The sequence below is a fragment of the Heterodontus francisci genome, chromosome 4 (assembly GCF_036365525.1).
Source record: "Heterodontus francisci isolate sHetFra1 chromosome 4, sHetFra1.hap1, whole genome shotgun sequence".
NCBI lineage: Eukaryota > Metazoa > Chordata > Chondrichthyes > Heterodontiformes > Heterodontidae > Heterodontus > Heterodontus francisci.
Window position 1 is genome coordinate 76,613,501 of NC_090374.1, and position 26,189 is coordinate 76,639,689.

Sequence of the window (26,189 nt, forward strand, 5' to 3'; positions counted from 1 at the left end):
GATTACATCATTGTGTATCCACGCCTGGTCCATCTTTGCGGATGCACGATAAAGCGTCATTGGGTATCCAGCCCTCCATTCGGCTGGCAGAAGTGGCTGAATTGGCGACTTTGAGGCTGGAGCTCGATCCCCATCACTTGCTCCTGCCCCACTAGCCGCTCTTCCCGCCCCTCCCTACGTTCCCCCCTACATCACCCTTTACAATCCACCTTGCTTCAAGTGGTGGCACGTGGAGAACAATCAACTGTGGGAGCGAGTAGCCGAGAGGAGGGAAGTGGCGCGGCCCAGAGCTATCGGCTGGAGCGGGGGGGGGGGGGGAGGTGCGGGAAGCGAGTGGCCGGAGAGCGGGTATATGCAAGCGGGGAAGAATTGGCTAGGGAAGTGGAGGGGGGGGAACATCGAGGTCTGGAGCAAGTGGCTGAGGGGGGGAAGCGGTTGGTGGGGAGGTGGGGGAGAAAGCGAGTTGCGGAGGAGGGAGAGCAGCCAGTGGGGTGGGAGCTAGTAGCTGCGTTCAGGTGAAATCAATCCTGGTCAGTCATATGAACAAATCACAATAATGAATTGGCAGCACATTTTATACTCTGCCCGATTTTCTTCTTCATCGAATGGGGTGCCAATTCACTATCTTCCAATGGAAATTCAATCATAAAATTACTTCTGTATTTAATAGGTTTACTGGAATATTAAATGAATCTGAGGATTACAGTTAGTATCCTATAACTACATAGTAGCATATTAGTCATAGACTCATAGAGCACTGAAACAGGCCCTTCGGCCCACCGAGTCTGTGCCGACCAACAATCACCCATTTATACTAATCTTACGTGAATCCCATATTCCCTACCACATCCCCACCATTCTCCTACCACCTACCTACACTGGGGGCAATTTACAATGGCCAATTTACCTATCAACCTGCAACTCTTTGGCTGTGGGAGGAAACTGGAGCACCCTACGGAAACCCACGCGGTCACAGAGAGAGCTTGCAAACTCTGCACAGGCAGTACCCAGAACCTAACCTGGGTTGCTGGAGCTGTGAGGCTGTGGTGCTAACCACTGCGCCACAGTGCCACCTGGGCTAACTACTGCGCCACTGTGCCACCTGGGCTTCCATCCAACTTAATGTAAGCTTAGTTTGCTAGAACGATCTAGCCATAAGCATTTCCTGTGATAACTTGAGCAGTGCCATCATTAATCCTGGTAGCTGCCTGAACGTCGCAGACACTGATGTTCCTGTTGAAGAGCCTGCATTTGCGCATGTGCAAGTACTACGCCACCTAGTGATTGCGTTGTCAGCAAACGCAGCCAAATTTAATTGGAGAAAATTTCTTTTTATCTAGTACTGAAATGTCAGATAAGCAGTCTGATAAGAGGAAGAAAGAGTTTCTGATATTTGAACAGTATTTATTTATTTTATTTTGGCTGTGTTTAGGCTATGTGTGTATCCCGGTGAGGTTAACAGGGTGATATTTAAAGTTTTAAGGAACATGCAGGAAATTTTTTAGTTGGAGGACCGGAGCAGTGGCAGGCAGACCTGGGAGGAGGCTGATCTGCAGCAGGACCTGAAAAGGAGAGAGCGGGGCTCGAGGCCCTTACTTACCTGAGGACTGGGGAGCGGCGGCAGGCGGACCTGGGAGGAGGCTGATCCAGAACGGGACCTGAAAAGCAGAGAGCGGGGCTCGAAGCCCTTACCTGAGGACCAGTATGGCGGCAGGCTCTGTCTGTGTCTCTGCGTGCTGAGATCCAAAAGAGGAAAAAAAAGACTTAGTGACATCACGGGAAATCCGTAAGCTGATTGGTTGGGTAAGTAACAGCTGTTAGTGCCTGTAAATAGCTTTAAAAAATCAGGGGAAAGTTCTTTTTTTGGAAAAAACCTCAAAACCTACCGTATAAGTGTTAAGGTTAGTACTAGAAAAGTGTTTTTTTAATTACTGTAATCTATTAAGGACTTTAGATTGTAGTGGGTAGTGTTTGAAGTAGAACAAGGCCCCTAGCGTAATTAGTATTTTTTAATTAAAGGGAGTAACTAAGTAATCTAAAGGTAAGTCATGGCAGGAGAGCTCACACCCATGATATGCTCCTCTTGCATTATGTGGGAAATCTGGGACACTTCCAGTGTCCCTGGTGACCATGTGTGCAGAAAGTGTATCCATCTGCAGCTACTGGCTACCCGCATTACAGAGCTGGAGCTGTGGGTGGATTCACTATGGCGTATCCGCGATGCTGAGATCGTCGTGGATAGCACATTTAGCGAGGTGGTCATATCACAGGCAAATGAAGCAAAGACAGAAAAGGAATGGGTGACCACCAGGCAGAGTAGAGGAAGACAGGTAGTGCAGGAGTCCCCTGTGGCCACCCCCCTCTCTAACAGATATACAAGTTTGGATATTGTTGGGGGAGATGGCTCAGGGGAAAGCAGCAAGAGCCAAGTTCATGGCACCATGGCTGACTCTGCAACACAGGAGGGAGGAAGAAGAGTGGCAGGGCTATAGTGATAGGGGATTCAATCGTTAAGGGAACAGACAGGCGTTTCTGCAGCAAAAGAGATTCCAGGATGGTATGTTGCCTCCCTGGTGCTAGGGTCAAGGATGTCTCTGAGAGGCTGCATTCTGAGGGGGGAGGGCAAGCAGCCAGTTGTCGTGGTACATATCGGTACCAATGACATAGGTGAAAAAAGGGATGTGATCTTACAAGCTGAATATAGGGAGTTAGGACGAAAATTAAAAAGTAAGATCTCAAAGGTAGTAATCTCAGGATTACCACCAGTGCCACATGCTAGTGGGAGCAGAAATTGCAGAATGTATCAAATGAATACATGGCTGGAGAAATGGTGTGGGGGGGGAGGGATTCAGATTCCTGGGACATTGGGGGTGGGACCACTATGAGCTGCAATAGTTGTATTGGGGCAGGACCAGGACCAATTTCTTTGCAGGGGTGGGCTGGAGTGGTGGGGGGGTGGGGGGGGCGGTTGTTTGCCAGTGCTGTCGGGGAGGGTTTAAACGAGAATGGCAGGGGGATGGGAATCTGAGCAGGGAGACAGAGGAGGGGGAAACAAGGATAGAAATGAAAGACAGAAAGGTAAGAAGTAAAAGTGGAAGGCAGAGAAAACAAGGGCGAGAAACAAATGGGGCCATCGTGCAAAATAAAGCTAAGATGACTAACAATGTTAAAAAGACAAGTCTAAAGGCATTGTGTGGAACATTCGCAGTAAGGTAGATGAATTAACAGCGCAAATAGATATAAACGGTTATGATATAGTAGCGATTACGGAGACATGGCTGCAAGGTGACCAAGGATGGGAACTGAACATCCAGGGGTATTTAATATTTAGGAAGGACAGGCAAAAAGGGAAAGGAGGAGGGGTAGTGTTGTTAGTAAAGGAGGAAATCACTGCAGTGGTGAGGTAGGATATTGGCTCGGAAAATCATGATGTGGAATCTGTATGGGTGGAGCTAAGAGACACCGAGAGGCAGAAAACATTGGTGGAGGTTATCTGTAGGCCCCCAAACTGTAGTGGAGATGTAAGGCATGGCATTAAACAGGAAATTAGAGATGCATGCAATAAGGGTACACCTGTAATCTACATATAGATTGGTCAAACCAAATTAGCAATAATATTGTGGAGAAGGATTGCCTGGATTGGGTATGTGACTTTTTTTAGCCCAACACGTTGAGGAACCAACTAGAGAACAGGCTATCCTAGACTGCGTATTGTGCAATGAGAAAGGATTAATTAACAGTCTTCTTGTGAGGGGTCCCTTGGGGAGGAGCGAACATAACATGATAGAATTCTTCATTTAAGATGGAGAGTGAAGTAGTTGAATCCAAAACTAGGGTCCTGAATCTAAATAAAGGAAACTACGAAGGTATGAAGCATGAGTTGGCTATGGTAGATTGGGGAACTTTACTAAAACGGTTGATGGTGGAAAGACAATGGATAATGTTTAAAGAACGAGCATGAATTACAACAATTATTATTCCTGTCTGGCGCAAAAATAAAACGAGAAAGGTGGCTCAACCGTGGCTTACAAGAAAAATTAGGGATAGTATTAGATCCAAAGAAGAGGCATATAAAATTGCCAGAAAAAGCAGTAAGTTTAAGGATTGGAAGCAACTTAGATTTCAGCAAAGCAGGACAAAGAGGTTGATTAAGCAGGGGAAAATAGAGTATGAGTAAACTTGCGGGGAACATAAAAACTGACTAAAGGCTTCTATAAATATGTAAAGAGAAAAAGATAAATGAAGACAAATGTGGGTCCCTTACAGTCAGAAACAGGGGAAATTATAATGGGAACAAAGACATGGCAGAACAAACACATACTTTGGTTCTGTCTTCACAAAGGAGGACACAGAGATGGGCTGGTAAGATGGGCAGAGCAGTGGCAAATGGAATTTAATCCTGAAAAGTGTGAGGTAATGCATTTTGGGAGGACTAACGAGACAAGGGAATATACAATGGATGGTAGGACCCTAGGACGTACAGAAGGTCGGAGGGACCTTGGTGTACTTGTCCATAGATCACTGAAGGCAGCAGCACAGGTAGATAAGGTGGTTAGGAAGGCAAATGGGATACTTGCCTTTATTAGCTGAGGCATAGAATACAAGAGGTTATGATGGAGCTGTATAAAATGCTAGTTAGGCCACAGCTGGAGTACTGTGTACAGTTCTGGTCACCACACTATAGGAAGTAGAGGAATAAAAGCAAAATACTGCGGATGCTGGAAATCTGAAATAAAAACAAGAAATGCTGGAAACACTCAGCAGGTCTGGCAGCATCTGTGGAGCGAGAAGCAGAGTTAACGTTTCAGGAAGTAGAGGCCTACTTTAGATCGGGAAAACAAACCTGACCCGAACCCGACTGAACCACCGTGTGCCCAACCCGGCCCCAGTCCCTCTGCTTTTGCCCCAAGCCCGACCTGAGCCCGCCCTGACTTGACCCGAGCCGAGCCCGACCCAGCCATCCGTTTACTTACCTTCTGACTCGGAACCTCCACGAAGCTGCCGCGCATGTGTGAGACGTCTTAGTGACGTCACTCACTCACTGCGCAGACTCAGTTTTGTCCCGGACTCCCAGCGCAGGTAATTGTTTTATTTTTAATACTTACCAGCACAGCACTGACCCTGCGTGTCCGGCCCGACCCGACCTGACTTAACTTGGACTTGACCCGACCCAACTTAACTTGGACGTGACCCGACCCAAGCCTGAAAGCCGGAGCCTGAAGATGGGGCCGACCCGACCCGAACCCAACACATGTTGTCGGGTTCGGCTCAGGTAGCAGGCCACTAATAGGAAGGATGTGATTGCACTGGAGAGGGTGCAGAGCAAATTCACCAGGATGTTGCCTGGGCTGGAGCATTTCAGCTATGAAGAGAGACTGAAAAGGCTAGGGGTGTTTTCCTCGGAGCAGAGAAGGCTGAGGGGGGACCTGATTGAGGTGTACAAGATTATGAGCGGCATTGATAGGTTAGATAGGAAGAAACTTTTTCCCTTAGTGAAGGGGTCAAGAACCAGGGGGCATAGATTTAAGGGGCAGGAGTTTTAGGGGAGATTTGAGGAAACATTTTTTCACCCAGAGGGTGGTTGGACTCTGGAATGCACTACCTGAAGTGGTGGAGGAGGCAGGAACCCTCACAACATTTAAGAAGTATTTTGATGAGCACTTGAAACGCCATATTATACAAGGCTATGGGCCAAGTGCAGGAATATGGGATTAGAATAGTTGGGTGCTGGATGGCCGGCACAGACACGATGGGCCGAAGGGCTGTGCTGTATAACTCTATGACAAATAACCTCCCAGAAATGTTAGGGAACCAAAGGTCTAATGAGAGGGAGGAACTGAAGGAAATCAGTATTAGTAAAAAAAATAGTACTAGGAAAATTAATGGGGTTAAAGGCTGACAAATCCTCCAGGGCCTGATAATCTACATCCCAGAGTACTAAAGGAAGTGGCCCTGGAAATAGTGGATGCATTGTTGGTCATTTTCCAAAATTCTGCAGACTGTGGAGCAGTTGCTATAGATTGGACGGTGGCAAATGTAACCCCACTATTTAAAAAAGGATGGAGAGATAAAACAGGGAACTACAGACCAGTTAGCCTTACATCAGTAGTGGGGAAAGTGCTAGAGTCTGTTATAAAGGATGTGATAGCAGAACACCTAGAATGCATAAACAGGATTGGGCAAAGTCAGCGTGGGTTTACGAAAGGGAAGTCAAGCTTAACAAATCTACTGGAGTTTTTTGAGGATATAACTAGTAGAATAGATAAGGGCAAACCAGTGGATGTGGTGTATTTGGATTTTCAGAAGGATTTTGATAAGGTCCCACATAAGAGATTGGTGCGCAAAATTAAAGCACGTGGGATTGGGGGCAATATACTGGCATGGATTGAAAATTGGTTGACAAGACAGGAAACAGAGAGTAGGAATAAACAGATCTTTTTCTGGGTGGCAGGCAGTGACTAGTGGGGTACTGCATGGAACAGTGCTTGGGCCCCAGCTATTTACAATATCAATGACTTGGGTGAGGGAACTAAATGTAACATTTCCAAGTTTGCAGATGACACAAAGCTGGGGGGGAATGTGAGCTGTGAGGAGGATGCAAAGAGGCTCCATTGTGATTTGAACAAATTGGGTGAGTGGGCAAATGCATGGCAGGTGCAGTATAACGTGGATAAATGTGAGGTTATCCACCTTGGTTGTAAAAACAGAAAGGCAGATTATCTGAATGGTAATAGATTGGGAAAGTGGGAGGTGCAACGAGACCTGGGTAACCTTATACACCAGTCGCTGAAAGCAAGCATTCAGGTGCAGCAAGCAATTAGGAAGGCGAATGGTATGTTCGCCTTCATTGCAAGAGGATTTGAGTACAGGAACAAAGATGTCTTACTGCAGTTATACAGGATCTTGGTGAGACCACATCCAAAGTATTGTGTGCAGTTTTGGTCTCCTTATCTGAGGAAGGATGTTCTTGCCTTGGAAGGAGTGCAAAATAGATTTACTGGGCTGATTCCTGGGATGGCAGGATTGACATATGAGGAGAGATTGAACCTATTAACAAGCTTTTTGTCAGCTTGTTAGGGGCCAGTTTTGAATTTTCTTTGTAAGACCATGAGATCCACGCAGGGTTTCAACCACGACAGGGAGGAGGAGGTGCAAACACAGTGGGCAGCCAGTCAGAATGGTAGGACAGCAGCAAGAGGCACCATTAAAGGGGCAAGGCACAGGAAAGACCCTCATTCGCAGGCAACCAGTTGTACAGAATTTGTACAGGAGATTTATCTGTCATATCTTTTCACCCCTGATGAGGGCATTTTGGGGGTGGTGGCTTTGGCAAGAAGGTGTTGGACAGGTCACTCACCTTACAAGCCTTACTGGCTCATAAGAATGGGGTTCAGGAAAACTGCACATTCTAATTTAAAGGAAGGAAGGACATAATAGGAAATGGGATTAAGCTAGTCTGAGATAGGATGGACTAGCAATGAGGAGCAGCATCTGCAGGAGCAGAGGCAGACCCCTGGGCAACAGGGGTGCAAGAATGAGGAATGAGGGGCAGGAAGGCAACAAAGATGAAATCCTCAATGGAGGATCTATTTCCAAAGGAGAAACTACCTGGACATGTCAGAGTGTCAGTGCCGTAGAAGGTTGTGCCTGTCTAGGCAGATGGTTGCTGAGTTGAGGGTCTATAGGAACCACCACCATGGCCTTCCCGTGTTGTAAAAGTTACATAGATTTGCACTTTTTTGCAACCAGGTCCTTCCAAGCAGCAGTTACAGACTTGGGTGGCATCTCACATACAGCAGCACATCATTGCATCACTAAAGTCTTGGATGCTATCTGTTCAATAGCACAGGAGGTCACATTGAGTTCAAGGTGAATAGTGGCACTCAAGCTGTAAGGACAGTGGGATTTGCCTCAGTCGCTGGATTCCCTCAGGTGCAGGGGGTCATTGATTCTGCTCATTTGGCCATCAAGGCACTTACTGACCAGCCAGGGACATTCTTCAACAGGAAGGGATTCCCCTCCTTAAACATCCAGCTGGTATGCGATCACAGCAAGCACTTAATTCAGGTCTGTGCATGCTATCCTGGCAGCTGCCATGACGCCTTCATCCTTCAGCAATCACAGGTGTCACCACTCTTCATGGAACCATTGGAAATCTGTGGATGGTTGTTGGCGGATAAGGCTTATACCATGAGGAGATGGCTGATGACTCCAGTGTGCAACCCTGCCAAGGAGGCTGAGAGACACTACAACCGATTCCACCTGAGCACAAGAATGATTATTGAGCAAACTATGGGCCCTCTGAAGATTAGGTTCAGGTGGTCTTGACCAGTTGGGAGGCACCATGCAGGCCCTCAGGGATCTCTCACATTGTGGTGGTCTGCTGCGCACTGCATACCATGACCCTCCAGAGAGGTGTGGACCTTGAAGAGCAAGAAACATTGGAATGGCACAGCTCCTCAGAGGAGGAAGAAGAGGAGAAGTTAGACGAGGATGAGAAGGAGGCTGAAGGAGACCTGGAGAACGGTCCCCATACTTTGCAGGGATGTCACCATGGTAGGCTCAGGAGGCAGAGTCCTTATCGGATGGGAGGGCCACTCTGATCCAGACGTATTTTACCTCAGCAATAATCAGTCTGCAGGACATTTGGAGAGGAGATTTTCCTTCATCTGAGTGAGAGCAAGCATCCGTTAATGGCAGAAACACTGCAAGGCTCCAGAGTCTCCACGTGACACACTATTCCCCAACACAGTTCCTTGCTTTGCCAATTCTTAATGTCTATCCTCCTGCCTTTCGCCATAATGAAATGAAAACACACAAGTCTTCCTTAGTGCAACAACATACCCAGTGCTTTATCCAATAATAGTTGTTTAAAACATAAACAGCCAAGTGACCCACAAAGTGACATTACCAATGCAATGGCCTGTCCTACGAGGTGCTCCCCCTATGGCTGAGGATGAGGTGGAGGCAGTGTGCCCCCCTAGTGCCTGTCTGGGCCTGAGATGCCCGCGGTGTCCAGCCTGTTTGTGGACATGCTGGGAGGGCACCTCCAAAGGTTGCTGCACTGGCATCACTGCAGGGGCAGCCTCTGTCACAGAGCGTAACTGTACAGATGCTTTGTCCATCGGAAGGGTCATGGAGGCAGTGATGATGATGGAGCCCTGTGGCGGGGGGCGGGGGCCCCCTCATCACCATCAGTCGCCACCTCAGCCCTTTCGTGGTGCCCTTGATCGCTTGAGGGAACCACCTTCTGTGGTGCAGCTGGCATCCACTCCATGTTTCCTTGTACCATTTACGCCACTGGCCGGTCTGCTGTATTCTCTGACAGTCCCCTTCACTATCTGCTACTCCACCAATCTTAGTGTCGTCTGCAAACTTGCTAATCAGTCCACCTATACTTTCCTCCAAATCATTAATGTATATCACAAACAACAGTGGTCCCAGCACGGATCCCTGTGGAACACCACTGGTCACACGTCTCCATTTTGAGAAACTCCCTTCTACTGCTACTCTCTGTCTCCTGTTGCCCAGCCAGTTCTTTATCCATCTAGCTAGTACACCTTGGACCCCAAGCGCCTTCACTTTCTCCATCAGCCTGCCATGGGGAACCTTATCAAACGCCTTACTGAAGTCCATGTATATGACATCGACAGCCCTTCCCTCATCAATCAACTTTGTCACTTCCTCAAAGAATTCTATTAAGTTGGTAAGACATGACCTTCCCTGCACAAAACCATGTTGCCTATCACTGATGAGCCCATTTTCTTCCAAATGGGAATAAATCCTATCCCTCAGTATCTTCTCCAGCAGCTTCCCTACCACTGACGTCAGGCTCACCGGTCTATAATTACCTGGATTATCCCTGCTACCCTTCTTAAACAAGGGGACAACATTAGCAATTCTCCAGTCCTCCGGGACCTCACCCGTGTTTAAGGATGCTGCAAAGATATCTGTTAAGGCCCCAGCTATTTCCTCTCTCGCTTCCCTCAGTAACCTGGGATAGATCCCATCCGGACCTGGGGACTTGTCCACCTTAATGCCCTTTAGAATACCCAACACTTCCTCCCTCCTTATGCCGACTTGACCTAATTGATAACAAATGAACTGTTACTCAGCATAGCTCAAGGGATTTGATACAGAAAAGCATTACTGCATTATCATCTGTTAAATGCATTTTCTATAATGTAAAATGGAGAGGAATGCTGCAAAAATGAATGGGAATATTTTGAGGTGGCATTTGGATTTTTTTCTGGATTATTGGTAATGTTGTGCAGAATTTTAAACTAGTTCTGAAATGCCTTTGTTGGGAGTGTGATGTCTAATTATACAGCTTTTTGTTCTGAGCTATCCTTTGTCTGTAGGGGCTTGTAACTTCATGGGTTCTACTAGGTTGGATAGATACCAAAATATGAGTCATACAGTGCAGGCTTTTCATAAAGGATTCAAGAGAGCAATCAGTGAATTACACAATCTGTGGAAAGACCTCAGATACATAACTGTGCTATGTCTTGAGTGGCCTTTCTATTTACCATTTGACTTTGTATTCTGCTAAGATCACATGCATCTCAAATTTGCCAGAGATATTTAAAGTGTTGGTTGCTTTTTTGTCGGGGCCACTTTCCTTCTGAGACTGGTTCCATTACTCAGAAATATGAATCTGATATTAGAGAGCAGACCTGCACAGTTGTATCTAGGTTCCTTCTACTGTGGATTTTCTCCACTTCTGTTGAGTCTGTTTCTGCTCTCCGCTTGTACCTATTGTATGTTTGGTTAGTCCGCTGCCGTCACCTTCGTATGTTTGATTAGTCTAGCTATGCGAGATTGCTGAGTCTTCAGTAATTTGAACATTAACTCTTTATTACATTGTAACTATTGTTGCGAGTGCTTCAATTTTTTTGTTAAATTTTTGAGAATTTGTGTTTTTAAAAACTGAAGGATGCTGGAACTTTGGGTGTTTTTTTTAAGGGAAGTCACCAGAAGGTTTGGACTGAGAGGTAACAGTGACTGGAAAGCACCTGCAGGTTTTTGACTTGGAGAGATCTTTATGAAAGAGTGACAGGACAAGAGTTATAGACATCAGGAGACTTCTACTGAAAATTTTTAGTTTCAGTTTGAACTGTTAAAACAGACAGTTGGTGTTTGGCCTGAAACAGAAAAAGACAGCTCATCTCTCTCTCTTGAAAAGAAACCCTGTATTTCCAGTATGTCAGATTCCTATTTCCTCATGTATTTGAAGAAATCCTGCATTCTTGCAGAAACCTTTACATGTCGAATGTGTGGAACTGAAACTTGTTGCTGCACCCCTGCTGTAAGACCAATGTGTAGCCTCAATAGCTGCATCTCATGGAAAGCCTACCCAAACTGATCATCAACATCGCCCACAAAGAACTGTTCCAGGAAGATCCCATTGACAGCTGTCCACATGTATTTGGGATGCCAAACCAAAACAAAAGATATCTTTCCATACCTTCTTTTCAGCCTAAGTGTTTTTATTATTCCTTCTGTTTCGCTGTAACAGCTGTAAACCAAAATCCCTTTTATTGTTTCCTGGTTAACCCATGTGTATGTATGTGTGTGTGTGGGTGGGTTAGGATAAATAAGGGGCTTTAATATTTCAACTTGTGTGTACCTTTTACTTCATTATTGGTTACATCTTGGTTTATAATAAACTGATAATTTTGTTGTTTATTAAAGAAACCTGGTTGGTGTGCTTTATTCCGGGAAACATAAAGTCTACGATTGACCGTATCAGTAAGTGGGAAAAAATTTTAATATATGTTGCGGCCTGTGGAGAAGTGGGTCTAGAAGATACAGTGCACTCCTCCCGCCTCCATCGTAACACTATATACAGCTTTACATAAGTCTGCGTGACTCCATTGAAGGCGTGTTGCATCTCCCTCCAGTCTCTCTCCTCATACTGTCTCAGACATTAACCCTTTCAAACCCTTATATACTACATCTCCCCAAAGTCTTTATCCATTTTTTTATACATTCATTTTATTATTTTTACATATTACCCCATCTCCCCCCAAATCTCTGACATCACAGATTCAACCTGTCAGGAGGCTTCACAACCCTCCCTGATTGTGTTGTTGAAGCATATTATCTAAATGGTGAGAGATTGCAGAGCTCTGAGATACAGAGGGATCAGGGTATCCTAGTGCATGAATTGCAAAAGGTTAGGATGCAGGTACAGCAAGTAATTAGGAAAGCTAATAGAATGTTATCATTTATTGCAAGGGGAATTGAATACAAAAGTAGGGAGTAAAAGCAAAATACTGCAGATGCTGGAAATCTGAAACAAAAACAAAAAGTGCTGGAAATACTCAGCAGGTCTGACAGCATCTGTAGCGAGAGAAGTAAAGTTAACATTTCAGGTCTGATGAAAGGTCGTAAACCTGAAACGTTAACTTTGCTTCTCTCTCCACAGATGCCGACAAAAGTAGAGAGGTTGTGCTTCAGTTAAACAGGGCATTGGGGAGACGGCATCTGGAGTAATTAAGGAAGAATGTAAATGTGTTGGAAGCAGTTCAGAGAAGGTTTACAAAACTACTACCTGGAATGGGCAGTTTGTCTTTGAGGAAAGGTTGGACAGTCTGGGCTTGTTTTCATGTGGGTGAGTCCAGAACTAGGGGTCACTGTTTAAAAATAAGCGGTCGCCCATTTAAGACAGAGATGAGGAGAAACTTTTTCTCTCAGAGGGTCATGAGTCTTTGGAATTCTCTTCCTCAAAAGGCAGTGGAAGCAGAGTCTTTGAATATTTTAAAGACAGAGGTCGACAGATTCTTGATAAGCAAGGGGGTGAAAGGTTATTGGGGTAGGCGGGAATGTGGTGTCAAGTTTACAATCAGATCAGCCATGATCTTATTGAATGGCAGAGCAGGCTCGAGGGGCCAAGTGGCCACTTCTGCTAATTTGTATGTTTGTATGAATCTGGATGTGGGCGGCTGCGGGGATGGGTGGGTTTGATTTGAGCATTACAGTCAACAGGTGGTCATGAGGAGCCTAAAGGGAGGGATGAGTGCTGTCAACGTCAGGGACCAGTGGAGTTATAATTCGCTAAGATATCTGCTGAAATCAGCATCTCCTTGATCTTTTAAAATGCTTGCTCCTGATATACATCCCAACACCGTGCTTGAGCTTTCCTTAATACTTGTCATAAAGGCTCAGTAACTTGCACTAGATAGGGTAAAACATTTTGCCAACTGATTACCCATTCCAAGGAATCGTTGAAGGTCTTGGACAGAAGTAGGAATTGGGAATTCAAGTCTTTTGCGGGTCTGCAATTATGCCGTTGCTACTGACAATGTGTCCTAAGAAATGGATAGCCATTCTTGAAAATTCACACTTTTCATTAAGTGTCAGGCCTTCTTCTTGTAGACGATTCAAAACCACTGTAACCCTCAGGTTATGTTCTTCAATGGATTCACCATGAACTACAATGTCGTTCATATGCAATATTACTCTTTTAAGGCCCTGTAGCATGTTCGACATAGTTCTTTGGAATAGTTCCGGTAAACAAAATCTTCCGAACAGATTAATGAAGGTTGTCAATAATCTTGATTTATCCAATGGAACCTGCCAAAAGCCACTATTCGTGTCAAGCTTTGTGAACATGGTACTTTTAGATAACTTTGTTGAGCTTTCGTCCACTAAGGACGTCGGATGACCTTCTCTTGCCACAGCCTTAATAAGTTACGTCTACTCAAATGTGAAGAGTACTGTTAGGTTTAGGAACAGGAACTATTACCGAACACCACTCTGTAGACTCAGTGACAGGAGAAATAACTCCTATCCTGGTCATCTCTTCCAGCTGACGGTGGACTTGCTATATTAGTGGGTGTGGTATCTTTCTAGGCGTGAAAAGGCATACTGGTTTAGCATCTTTTCTCAACATAATGTCGTATTTGGTCTTCAGTTTTCCAGACCAGTAAATCATTTTGGAAAGTCTTTTTCAAAGTGACTCCTGGCTTCTTGTTGCTTAACTTCCATTTTTCTTATAAGATGAAGATCAATACAGGCTCTTCTACTTAAGAGAGAGAATTCCTGATTCCATAGCACACACAGTGTTTTCAATATCTGCTTTCCCTTGTACTGGAGTGTTGCCTGTAGCTTTCCCTTGGCTTTCAGTTGAATTCCTCCTAGGCAATGTAACTGAGTTTCTGTTAATTGCAGGTAATGCATTGTTAACCACAGTTCGTTGTATGATAAAGCTGTTACACTTGCTCCAGTGTCAAATTTAAAATTGGTGTTATGGCCGTTGACAAAAAAAATATGCAGACCAAATGCTTTATTCGGATCGTTGATCTCACCAAGGAAGTCTTCTGATTTTCCTCCTGATGGAGATTATTCAACTTCATTAACAACTCTATGCTTGAAGACATTTTCTTTCGAATTTTTGGAAGGAGAGATTTTACTTTGGCACATCTTCCCATCATCAGCAATACCTGCTACAATACGGACTCTTATTAATTCTGCTTTTAGGCAGAGAGCAAACCCCCTCCAAGTGTAAATTGACATTCTGGGGCATGTGGAACATTAAATTTAATTAGAAGGTTCCAGAAAACCTGAAGCAATCATGTGGTCATCTGCCCATTTCTGAAGAAACTCGAAGTTGTTACACAGACAAAGAGACGAGCAGTAATTGTGTGTGCAGCAGCAAAGCTGGCTGCGTACTTCCCTTTCTCTCTCGTCTCTCCCCAGAAAACATCAAGTTTGAAAACGGTCTATGACTGTGGATCCTCCAAGCCTGCAGACTGTTATAGCCAGAAACCAGGGGAAGAGAGCCAACTAATTCTGCCTTCAAGCAAACCCTGAGCAAAGCAAGCCAGCAAAAGTGCACTTTGACCAACCAAGGACTTCAAGAGTACAATTCCAGCCAGGCAATCACCGAATCATCCAATGTCAAACTGTGTATTTAACTTTTATTTATTCTGGACTTTAATCCAACCACCAAATCTGTTTTCTCCTCTGTAATCTATTTGTGTGTGTGTGATTCTCTTGTGAATGTGTTGCATATTTGTTAGTATTTTAAATCGGGGTTAGAGTGTTAAGTATAATAAACTTACCTCTTTCTTGTTTAAACTCAAGAAAACCTGTCCGATTGGTTCTTTCACAGTAAAGGTAAAACACTCACAGCGGTGGTAAGCACGACCACTGTTTAAAAAGAAATAAAACCCTGTTGCGGTCAAATAAGAGGAAGGGCAAGAGGGGACAACTGTGATGCCCCCTCCTCACTTGGCTGTAACAAGTGTTTTTGCAATACTCTTTTTACTTCCTTCACTTAGAGTATTGAGTATTTGCAGCCTCTGTATTTTTTTGGACTCACTCGCTCACGGGCGCCACATATAATGGTGCCAACCTCGGATCCACCCTCGCTAGGGAATTTTAGTTTTCCCTGTTCTGCCTGCCTAGTGCCATTAGGAACAAGTTTTTTTACCCTCTTTAAGGGTCGCTCACCAGATTCCCAACTGTTGCTTGGTTTTCTGACTTGAAGGTCTTAAAGGAACAGAGGGAGATGGAGAGGCTGAGGGGTTTAGAGCAGCTAAAGACATAGTCACCAACCTTGGGGTGAAAGGGAGAGATGTACGATCCCAAAGTCAAAGGAACGGAGAGTTCGGTGGCAGAGGGATGGGGAAATTGTAGCGCTGGAGGAGGCAACAGATATACGGATAGGATGAAGTTATGAAGAGATTTAAACAGGAGAATTTTAAATATGAAGCATTGGGGGATTGGAAGCCAATGTATGTCACCAAAGACACAAGTAATCGGTGAGCAGCATATTGTGCAAAGTAGGATACAGGCATCAGATGTTTTGATGAGGTGAAGTTACGAAGGCTGGTGGATGGCAGGCTGGCCAGGACAGCATTGGAGTAGTCAAGTCTGGTGGTAAATGCACGGAGGAGAGGTTTAGCATCAGGAGGTCTACAGAGACATACATACAGACATGGCAGAATGGTGATGTCTACGTAAGGAGTGTGAAACATGCAAAGTATATATAATGTATTACTGATTTAACAATGTCTAATTGCAGAATATTAATATTACACCAACCTTCACAGATGAGTTCTGATGAAGGGTCACTGACTTAAAACATTGACTCTGCTTCTCTCTCCACACATGCTGCCAGACCTGCTGAGTATTTACAGCATTTCTTGTTTTTACTTCACAGATGCTGCCTGACCCATTGCTTTTAGTTTATATTTCAGATTTCCAATATCCACAGTCTTTTGCCTTTGATTTGGCAAAGAATGTATTGCTTCAGTATTTGTTTTTTCACCAAACTTGACAAGTTGTTGTTGCTTTACAAGTTCTTTAAGGTACAATAATTATACTTGCTCTAGCCATAGTCCCAAAGGACCATAAACATCTCTCCCCATTAGGCAGATGATTGATGATGTATAGCTTGAGGGTCACCACTCCACAAGCATGGGGCAAGGTGAGAAGGTAGGCCTCCATAAACTGCCACAGCCAGAACAGGGATTGAGCCCACGCTGTTGACATCTTTCTGCATCATACACATGCCGTCTAGCCAACTGAGCTAACTAATAATTATACTACAGGCTAGATTTTAAGAGCTCCTGGTGGCGAGCTGCAAAAATGGCAGCCCACACACATAGGTCGCACGCCAAAGAGTCGCAATGCTCTCCCGTGCGGGAACCCCCCAATCACGTGGAGGGGACGGGCTGTCCATTGCTGGCAATAGTGTCAGCTGCCTGTGCGTAGGCGCTGGCGCAATCTTTAAAGGGCAGCCAGCCCTGCCGGCATATTTAAATTTTTAAAGATACACCTCCCCAAAATTTATCAAATAAATCTCTCATACCCATTTCCCATCCCCCAATAACAATTACATTAACTATTTGCCCTCCCCCCCAAAACACTTTCCTTTTAAACCTGACCTTCCACTCCCGCCCCACTGCACAAAGTTTAAAGTTCACCCTTTCTCACCATCCCCGACACCCATTACGTTTATTTGACCCCATTTCCACCCCTCCCCCCTCCCCGCACAATGAAAATCCTAACTCCTCTCCCCTCCCCACCAGTGTCACGCCAGCTTTCCCCAGAAGAGGTATTGAAGGCGCAGGAGTGACGACCACCGCACTGAGGATCGCGGAAGGCTAATGTATTCATTTTATTGATTTGAATATGTAGATACAGATCCCATCGCCCAGTGGCAGGGGGGCTGCCACGGAGCCTCACTGCCGCCAGGAAGATCGAGCCGGGCTGTCCTGGCATTGGCTTCCGTTACGGGCCGCTGCCGGACCCATTGTCTGGACCCCCCGCCACGGATCCCGACTTCGTGGTCTTGGTAAAATACAGCCCTGTTTCTAGTCAAATATAATACATGTTAAACGTTATCATTACTAGTCTTGTTTTTCTAGTTTTTTGGTAATATTTTAGGTGTTTTAGAAATTTCCTTTACGCACTGGCTTGCCTCTAAGCCAATGTTATCCAGTTCATTAGCTACAAGCTAAATGTGACTAATAAGGAATTCAGATGTGGCTAATTACAATTTGTTTACTAAATAAAAAATGAGTAATCGACACAGTTATGGAACATGTGATCTGAAACTTTCTTTTTTTCATTCCCCAAAGGAAAAAACAAAAGTTAGTCAGCTTGCTAAGGCAGAAGGTTCTAAAGCAATGAGCTCAACTAGTAAGGTAAGTTTTTCTACACTATAACGATTGTCCAGCAAAATAGTAAAATAGGACTGTGCAAAATAATGGTTTGTAACTATATATTAAATATGTAAATTATTTTTGATCCCATTCCAAAGATTGGGAGTGGCATTATTCAGGTTTAAATATGTCAAGAAGGATTAATGAAATATAGGTGTAAACATACTTTTTAGCTTTGAACAGGTAAGGATAGAACAAATGGACACGGGTGTAAAGTTAATATTCAGGCAATAATAACTTCATTTCTCCTCTCAGTTGTTTGTGTGATATAAGGTCAAAATCCTGGAACTCTGTTCTTAACAGCACTGTGGGTGTACTTACCCCAGACGGACTGCAGTGGTTCAAGAAGGCGGCTCACCGCCACCTTCTCCAGGGCAATTAGGGATGGGCAATAAATGCCTTCTTGAACCGCTGCAGTTCTTGTGACCACCAAAAGTGTTGTTAGGAATTGATGTATAAATTTGATTCTGGATGTTAAACAGATGAAGTACAGCCCATAATAGTGTTGGTTGTATCTGGTCTATTGGTGATGCAGGCTTGAGGCCTGTAGATAAAATGCTTAAAGAAGAAAACATCCTGCATTTGAATTTTGCTTGTGACATTTAAGGGTCACATACTATATAGCTAATAAAGGGATTCTATTTGTTCACAAATGATACAAATATGTTTGTAATTTGAAATTAGAATTTAAAGTTACTTTTATGTTGAAATTCAAAACATTCCACAAATTAAGCTTGCAGCATAGATTTGTTTTTCAAAAATTGCTTTGAGTCATTTTATTTCAAATGTTATAATGGAATATGAATTGAAATTAACCCAATTACTTTTTAGTTCTTGTTGCTTGAAGTTATTCAAGTGTGCCAATGATAAATTTTATAATTGTAACTCCTCCCTGACCTGTAGTATTGTAGTATTGCACGACAGCCAGTGGTTGCTAGGTGGACGAGTTCAGTGTTATTGAGCATGTTAGTAACTTTATCGCTTACATCTGACTTTCTACACTTCCTGTCTGCTTGCCTGCCAACTCATGAGATTTATGAATGGGTGTGTTCTATAGAGACGTTAAGAGCTGAGCTCCACACCAGCGATTTTTTAAATTTTTGTTTTGCCTTCTTTCACTTCTCTCCTGAAGTAAATAACTTTGTTCGGATGTGGGTTCACACACCCTCCACTACCTTGCACAAGTATCTGTTCTTCATACATGAGGCTTGATCGTGAAGGTCAGCAGAATCCGTTGGAGAAGTCATAGCAAAGTCTGATCTTGTCCCTGTGTGACATCTGTGGGCCATATTTTTTCCTTCACCACTTGGACAGTTAAATGGCAGAATACATCACTATTATAAAATGTGCCCGATTCTCAATTCTATTGATTTCACAATGTGCATGTTCTGTCAGAGGTCACTGATTATTGCCAACTGTAATAATTCCACACAAGGCAATTAGCAGCAAGTATCAAATGTTTGTAATAATACACATATAGAAATGAGGCATATTCCATCTCAAAATTGTTTCAGGTTCAAGCTCTACATCTATGTATAAAAGGATTATAGCATTACTAACCGCAAGTTGTATTATTGTCTGCCATGTGATAAAAGCACATGAACAGATGAGCAGTAAATATCATCTTCGATCCATACATAATTAAAACATTATTGACTATCTGTTGAGATAGAAATGAATCCTTGTTATGAAATTAACTGATCACATTCAGCATCATCAGTTCAGTAGCATGTTAAATTCTTGTTACAAATCCTTTAAAGAATTAGCACCATGAGTAGCTAGCTAATTTTCATATTAACTTTGTTAAAGTTGATGCGTGAGACGAATTGGCATGTGGAATGATGGTTTTTGTACCTATGGAATGTAGTCAGCCTTCTATTTTTGACAGAAAAAGAAATATAACATCACTACAGGGATGAGCATTCATCCAAACCTTAATTCTAAGGGGGAAATTCCTCCCTCCACTACCCCCACCAAGTGGACTTCTAGTGAAACATGGCAATTGCTTGCCTGCCTGGTAGCCATGGGGAGAGTCCATTTTGAGAGTTAGGCCTAATTTGTATCAGGACAATGCGTTACAGCTGGAGCTCAAGCACGTCGACTTAGCTCATTGGCCCTGAGTCACTGCTGTATTGGGTGGACCAGCCACCTCTGGGCTATAGAAGGTAGGTCTGTTGGAGGGGCCCACTTTTTGGTGAGGGAGAAATTGGAGACACTGTGAACAGACTGGATTTGTGGAGCCTGGAGAGCAATCCTGCTTCTCTCGGCCATATAGAAAGGAAGAGAAACTTGCCTTGGGGATCTTAGTTAAGCAGGTCACCAACTGATAGTTGTCAGAATATGCACGACATCCATTTCTGTCAGTTCAGTTCAATAATGGCGATTGGGATACTATTAGCATCATAACACACTGACTTCCATTTTATGGACTGATTTCTCATTTTGTTGTTTTTAAGTATCATTCTGATTCAGTAGCTTGCTGTATTATTTGGGTTCTGCTTATTAAGTAACCTGTAAATAAGATTAAAAGTTTTTTTAGTTTGTATTTACTGGTCTGATGGTGTGGTATTTTCCACGTATTTGCAACTTTTTATTGAGCTAATACAAGAAAGGTACATTTAAATTCTAATTACACTTGTGATTTGGCCATGAACATTGAGAATTTGTGAATTATCAGCAACATCCTGGGGATAACTACAAAGATACTTTTCAGAAGTATACAAGGTAGTTTGATATGTGTTAATTTTGAAGATCTGCTATTTTCTTTCATTTTCAAACGCGAATAGCATCCCCATTGAGCAGCAGTACCTTTGTCTCCAAATGGGCCTGACCTGTGTATACAGCTGGCCCACTGCTGAGCAGTGGAGCCATTTTCCCACTGTCACTGTGGCATGTGGGAATGGGTTTCGCAGCAAATTTTGTCTTTCGATCTGTGCTGGAGGATTTAGGCAAACAACGGTCTTACTTATGGCGATCGTCACCAATTACGCTATTGCAGCAAATTCCAAGCCAACCAGTGTTCAGGAATAATTTGTTGTCGTTTTAAATTCTGAGGTTAATGCAGTATGGCCCCTAATAAAGTTTTGGATATTTACACTAGATAAAGACTACAATTTTCCAGTGAAAAGCACTGTGATTCAATGGGTTTCACCAATTTAATGAAGAAATGCATATTTGCAATTTGGACAGTTGAGTTTATTAGTCCACTGCTCTTTATTGGTTCACCTTGCCTACTATGCAGTCCGCATAGTTATCGGGAGGATGTTTACTGTCAGCAGGACTTGAACTCTATGTCCAACTAATAAAGTATAAGATAAAACAATTAATAAAATAACACAATAGCACAGCTGTGCTCGGATGTTTTGTTCATCCTTCAACAAATTTAATTCTTTCAGCATCATTATTATTGGTGGGGTGGTAAAGAGAATTCTTTGCTTTGTGACAAAATATTTGCATGATCTCTCAAAGCTCTATGTTCGAACTGACTGCACTAACTTCACCTTGCATGTTTTAGAGAAATCTGCCTACTACATACAACAGCCAAAAACGAGTATATTGTTGTCCACTGAACATTAAGCAGCCTTTGTGTATCTTCAAGAGTTTCATTGGAAAGTGACACCAGAAGGATTTTGGAACCCTTACACAAATCATCATTGGAAAAAAATGTAAAATAGCCCACGTTTCCGACACTGTACTTCCATCCGACTTTCTAGTTTTCTCATTTCTACTGCAAAATGTAGTGAAACCACTGATGTTTTAACTGTTTAGACGGTTTAGCTCACTCTGACCTTTAACATGTAACTTTCCTCTTATTCTACAAATTGCCTAACAAAATAAATAACGTGAGGACATGCTGCGTTGCATTGTGTGGCATTACCAAATTCAGAACAGATCTCGCAAGTGGGAATCAATGAAGCACCTTAAAGATTTACTCCCTATACCCCTGGCACACCATGTCTGCAGTGTGTACTATCTGCAAGATGCACTGCAGCAACTCGCCAAGGCTTCTTCAACAGTACCTTCCAAACCCTATACCCTCTAGCACTTCGTAGGACAAAGGCAGCTGGTGCATGGGAACACCACCACCTCCAAGTTCCCTCCAAGTCGCAAACCATCCTGATGTGGAAACGTATTGCTGTTCCTTTATCGTTACTGAGTCAAAATCCTGCAATTCACTCTCTAACAGCACTGTGGAAGCACCTTCACCAGATGAACTGCGGTGGTTCAAAAAGGTGCACCACCTTCCCAAAAGCAATTAGAAATGGGCAATAAATTCTGGCCCTGTCAGTGTTGCCCACATTCCATATATGAATAAAAAAAAGGTATGTTGCCTTTCGGCGATCCATAGATAATGTGAGAGAGTGTCCATTTGTGTACACCTATTTAACATCTACTGCACTGCACTGAAAAATCTTGTTGGGCTGAATTTTATCAGCCCGCCACGCTCCATGGTGGCAAGCTATGAAGTCAACGGCCTTCCGACACCGATGTGCCGCTGCACAGCCCCCGCAATATTATGTACGGGGGTTCATTTAAATGGAGGGGGTGGAGCAGCTACCCCCGATGATGTAGAGGGGCAGCCGCCGCATCCCCGACAACAGCGTTTGGCGCCAACACACAGGCACCGGTGCCATTTTTAAAGAGCTTCAAGCACTTCAGAATATATTAACATATTTAAAGGTGCCGGTGCGATTAAAAATAATTAATAAACCTTTAACTTATCATTGAATCTCCTGTCCCACTGTCCCCCCCACTGAGTCCCAAACACAAATTGACCTATCCTCCCCCAAAATACACTTTTTGAAATTCCAAACTCCCCTCCCCCCCCGAACTTCAGTATCTTTGACCCTCAACCACTTCCCAATGGAGTTCCGAAGGCGCATGAGGTGCGGCCAGTTGGCTGTAAAATTGGCGTGGGATGGCCACCGTCGACGGGTAAGTTAATTTGCATTTTAATTACCCTCATTTTAATATTTTAATGAAGGCCCTGCCGCCAAGCGGTGGGTGGGCCACATTGAGGCCTTGCTGCTGATGCTAATATCCATCAGGGCCTTCTCGGTGTCGTGGCGGGCCGTTTCCATTAGCATTTTACGGGCCTCCCCGCCACGACCCACGTGTCGAGGGGCTGGTAAAATTCAGTCTGTTACGTCTGTTGAGGTTGAGTATTTTCAGCAGGAAACCAAAACTTCACTTTATAGCATTACAAGTTGTTGGGGACGGCTCACCCACTTCCTCCATGTCATCGGGAGGCAGGCCGCTGCCCGGGGCATGTTAAAATGAGCTGCTGCGTTTAGGATCGCGGCAGCTCCGGGACACGCGCCCCAAGTGTGCGGGCCGCCAGTTTTATCGCCCACTGCCTATTTCGATGGTGGGCCTATAGAATCCAGCCCATAATGTGTGTAAAATTACACTTAGGTTTATCAGGAGCAAGGGCTTGCTTGCGGGAATGGTCTTTACAGCAGAACAAAGTAGAAGTATCTCAGTAAAGCTCAAAACATAACAGCGACCAGGGACGCTCTGACGAAAGCAATAGAATAATATCGGAATTTTTTGTTCAAACTTGTAAAAGGAAAATTATGAGTCATAAATTTTTTAAATGATTTTTATGTTTTACACAGAAACATTGAAAATGGGAGCAGGAGTAGGCCAGTCAGCCCTTCGAGCCTGCTCCGCCATTCATTATGATCATGGCTGATCATCCAACTCAGTAACCTGTTCCCGCTTTTGCCCCATACCCTTTGATCCCTTTAGACCCAAGAGCTATATCTAACTCTTTCTTGAAAACATACAATGTTTTGGCCTCAACTGCTTTCTGTGGCAGCAAATTCCACAGGCTCACCACTCTTTGGGTGAAGTAATTTCTCCTCAACTCATTCCTGAATGGCTTACCCTATATCCTTAGACTACGACCCCTGGTTCTGGACTCCCCCACCATTGGGAGCATCCTTCCTGCGTCTACCCTGTCAAGTCCTGTTAGAATTTTATAGGTTTCTATGAAATCCCCCCTCACTCTTCTAAACTCCAGCGAATATAATCCTAACCGACTCAATCCTCATACGTCAGTCCCGCCATCCCAGGAGTCAGTCTAGTAAACTTTTGCTTCACTCCCTCTATAGCAAGAACATCCTTCCTCAGATAAGGAGACCAAAACTGCACACAATATTCCAGGTGTGGCCTCACCAAGGCCCTGTATAATTGCAGCAAGACAGTACTCGAATCCTCTCGCTATGAAAGCCAACATACCATTTGCCTTTTTTACCGCCTGTTGCACCTGCATGCTTACCTTCAGCGACTGGTGTACGAGAACACCCAGGTCTCGTTGCATATTCCCCTCTCTAAGTTTATAGCTGTTCAGATAATAATCTGCCTTTCCGTTTTTGCTACCAAAATGGATAACCTCACATTTATCCACATTATATTGCATCTGCCATGTGTTAGCCCACTCACTCAACTTGTCCAAATCACCCTGAAGCCTCTCTGCATCCTCCTCACAACTCACCCTCCCACCCAGTTTTGTGTCATCTGCACATTTGGAGATATTACATTTAGTTCCCTCAACTAATTCATTATATATTGTGAATAGCTGGGGTCCTAGCACCGATCCCTGCAGTACCCCACTATTCACTGCCTGCCATTCGGAAAAAGACCCATTTATTCCGACTGTTTGTTTCCTGTCTGCCAACCAATTTTCTATCCATCGCAATACATACCCCCAATCCCATGCGCTTTAATTTTACATGCTCATCTCTGATGTGGGACTCTGTCGAAATCCTTCTGAAAATCCAAATAAACCACATCCACTGGCTCCCCCTCATCAACTCTACCAGTTACATCCTCGAAGAATTGTAGTAGATTTGTGAAGCATAATTTCCATTTCGTAAATCCATGTTGACTCTGTCCGATTCTACCACTGTTCTCCAAGTGCTCTGCTATAAAATCTTTGATAATGGACTCTAGAATTTTCCCCACTACTGATGTCAGGCTGACTGGTCTATAATTCCCTGCTTTCTCTCTACCTCCCTTTTTAAATAGTGGGGTTACATTAGCTACCCTCCAATCTGTAGGGACTGCTCTGGGATGCAGACCATCAGGCCCTGGGGATTTATCAGCCCTCAATCCCATCAATTTCCCCAACACCATTTCTCTACTAATGCTGATTTCCTTAAGTTCTTTTCTCTCACTAAACCCTGTGTTCCCCAACATTTCTGGTATGATATTTGTGTCCTCCTTTGTGAAGACAGAACCAAAGTGCATTTAGTTGGTCAGCCATTTCGTTGTTCCCATAATAAATTCCCCTGTTTCTGACTGTAAGGGACCTTTTTCTCTTCTAATCTTTTTCTCTCTGATCTTTTTCTCTTCACATACCTATAGAAACGTTTACAGCCTTATGGACGTGAACCACAAAACCCTTCAGGGGAGGAGTTTGCTTGGCAATGGGTGGAGCAGCATCTGTGTCAGGGAGATGTGCGTTCACTTTTTTGGGAAGGGTGTGGCACTGTGAGCTTTTAATGAAGGGTTCATTCCTGAGAGTATTTGGAATCTGAAAGTGGAGGACAGTAGCTATACTGCAGCTAGGGATTGGAAAAAGAAGTGAATGTTTTGAAAGATAAAAGTGGATTCATGTTGCAATGTAAGATGATAATGCCTCAGAGTTTGTAGTTAATCATCCTGAAAAGAATCCATTAATTTCAAGCTTACAGGTAGGTAGGATTCTTGTATACTTTCTTCCTCTGGTTGAATTTCTAGGCACTCTCCTTAAGCAACTAACTGCTCTATTACTTAAGAATTTTGTTAAGTTTGGATTCCATGAAGTGCTTAATGAACTGTCAGTTCTCGATGTTGAATCTGTTATATGTGTAGTTATTTCGGATGAGTTCTTATCAATAATTTTAGTGAAAAAGATTGGTACGAGTAAAAAAACAGGAAATCTTATTCAGTGTTCACAGCATCTTTTTCATAAAATTAAACAACAGGAGGAATCTCAATCACTTTGCTGTAGGTATTTGTTATGGTGTGGCAGGTGTGGTATGCAGTGGAAACTGACTTTTTAACTGTTCAGACATGTTGGTGAAATACTCATTTATAATGTGAGCAGATTACGATTAGTGTCATGACTCAATGTGTAGTTTTGCTGGGACAAAATTAAACTTCATTGCAGGAAAACTCTATGCAATCATTCTTCCAAAGAGTTGCAGGAAAGCTGGTAATTTGCTTTGTATCTGGACATCTACCCGAGCAAGATTACATTTGTATAGTGCTGTTTGATAAGTTATCGTACATAGCTACTCTTCAAAATATCAAGGAAAAGCACCTGAAGAGAAAAATATTGCAGGGCTATGGGGAAAGGGCAGGGGAGTGGGATTAACTGAGTCTGGCAGAGCATGGACATTATAGGCTGAATTATATTAGTCTGTGCTGTAACCATTATGATTCTATAAGATATATACAAGCTCACAGATACTGTAAAAAAAAAAAAGTGCCTTTGATTAGAATCTGGGAAAATGCAGAAGA

At 43.7% G+C, this 26,189-nt stretch overlaps 1 protein-coding gene across 8 annotated transcripts in view; it reads left to right on the forward strand.

Moving 5' to 3' along the window:
• Positions 1-26,189, forward strand: part of cast (calpastatin) — a 236,224-nt gene that overhangs the window by 51,438 nt on the left and 158,597 nt on the right. For 6 of the 8 annotated variants that reach the window (XM_068029740.1, XM_068029732.1, XM_068029734.1 and 3 more), the window contains exon 3: positions 17,595-17,660. The exons of 1 other annotated variant lie outside the window; for it this stretch is intronic. In XM_068029740.1, coding sequence (XP_067885841.1) covers positions 17,595-17,660 — 66 coding nt within the window. Of the gene's footprint in view, positions 1-11,694; positions 11,752-17,594; positions 17,661-26,189 lie in introns of those variants that run through there. One more of the 8 variants, XM_068029739.1, reaches the window with a different exon arrangement.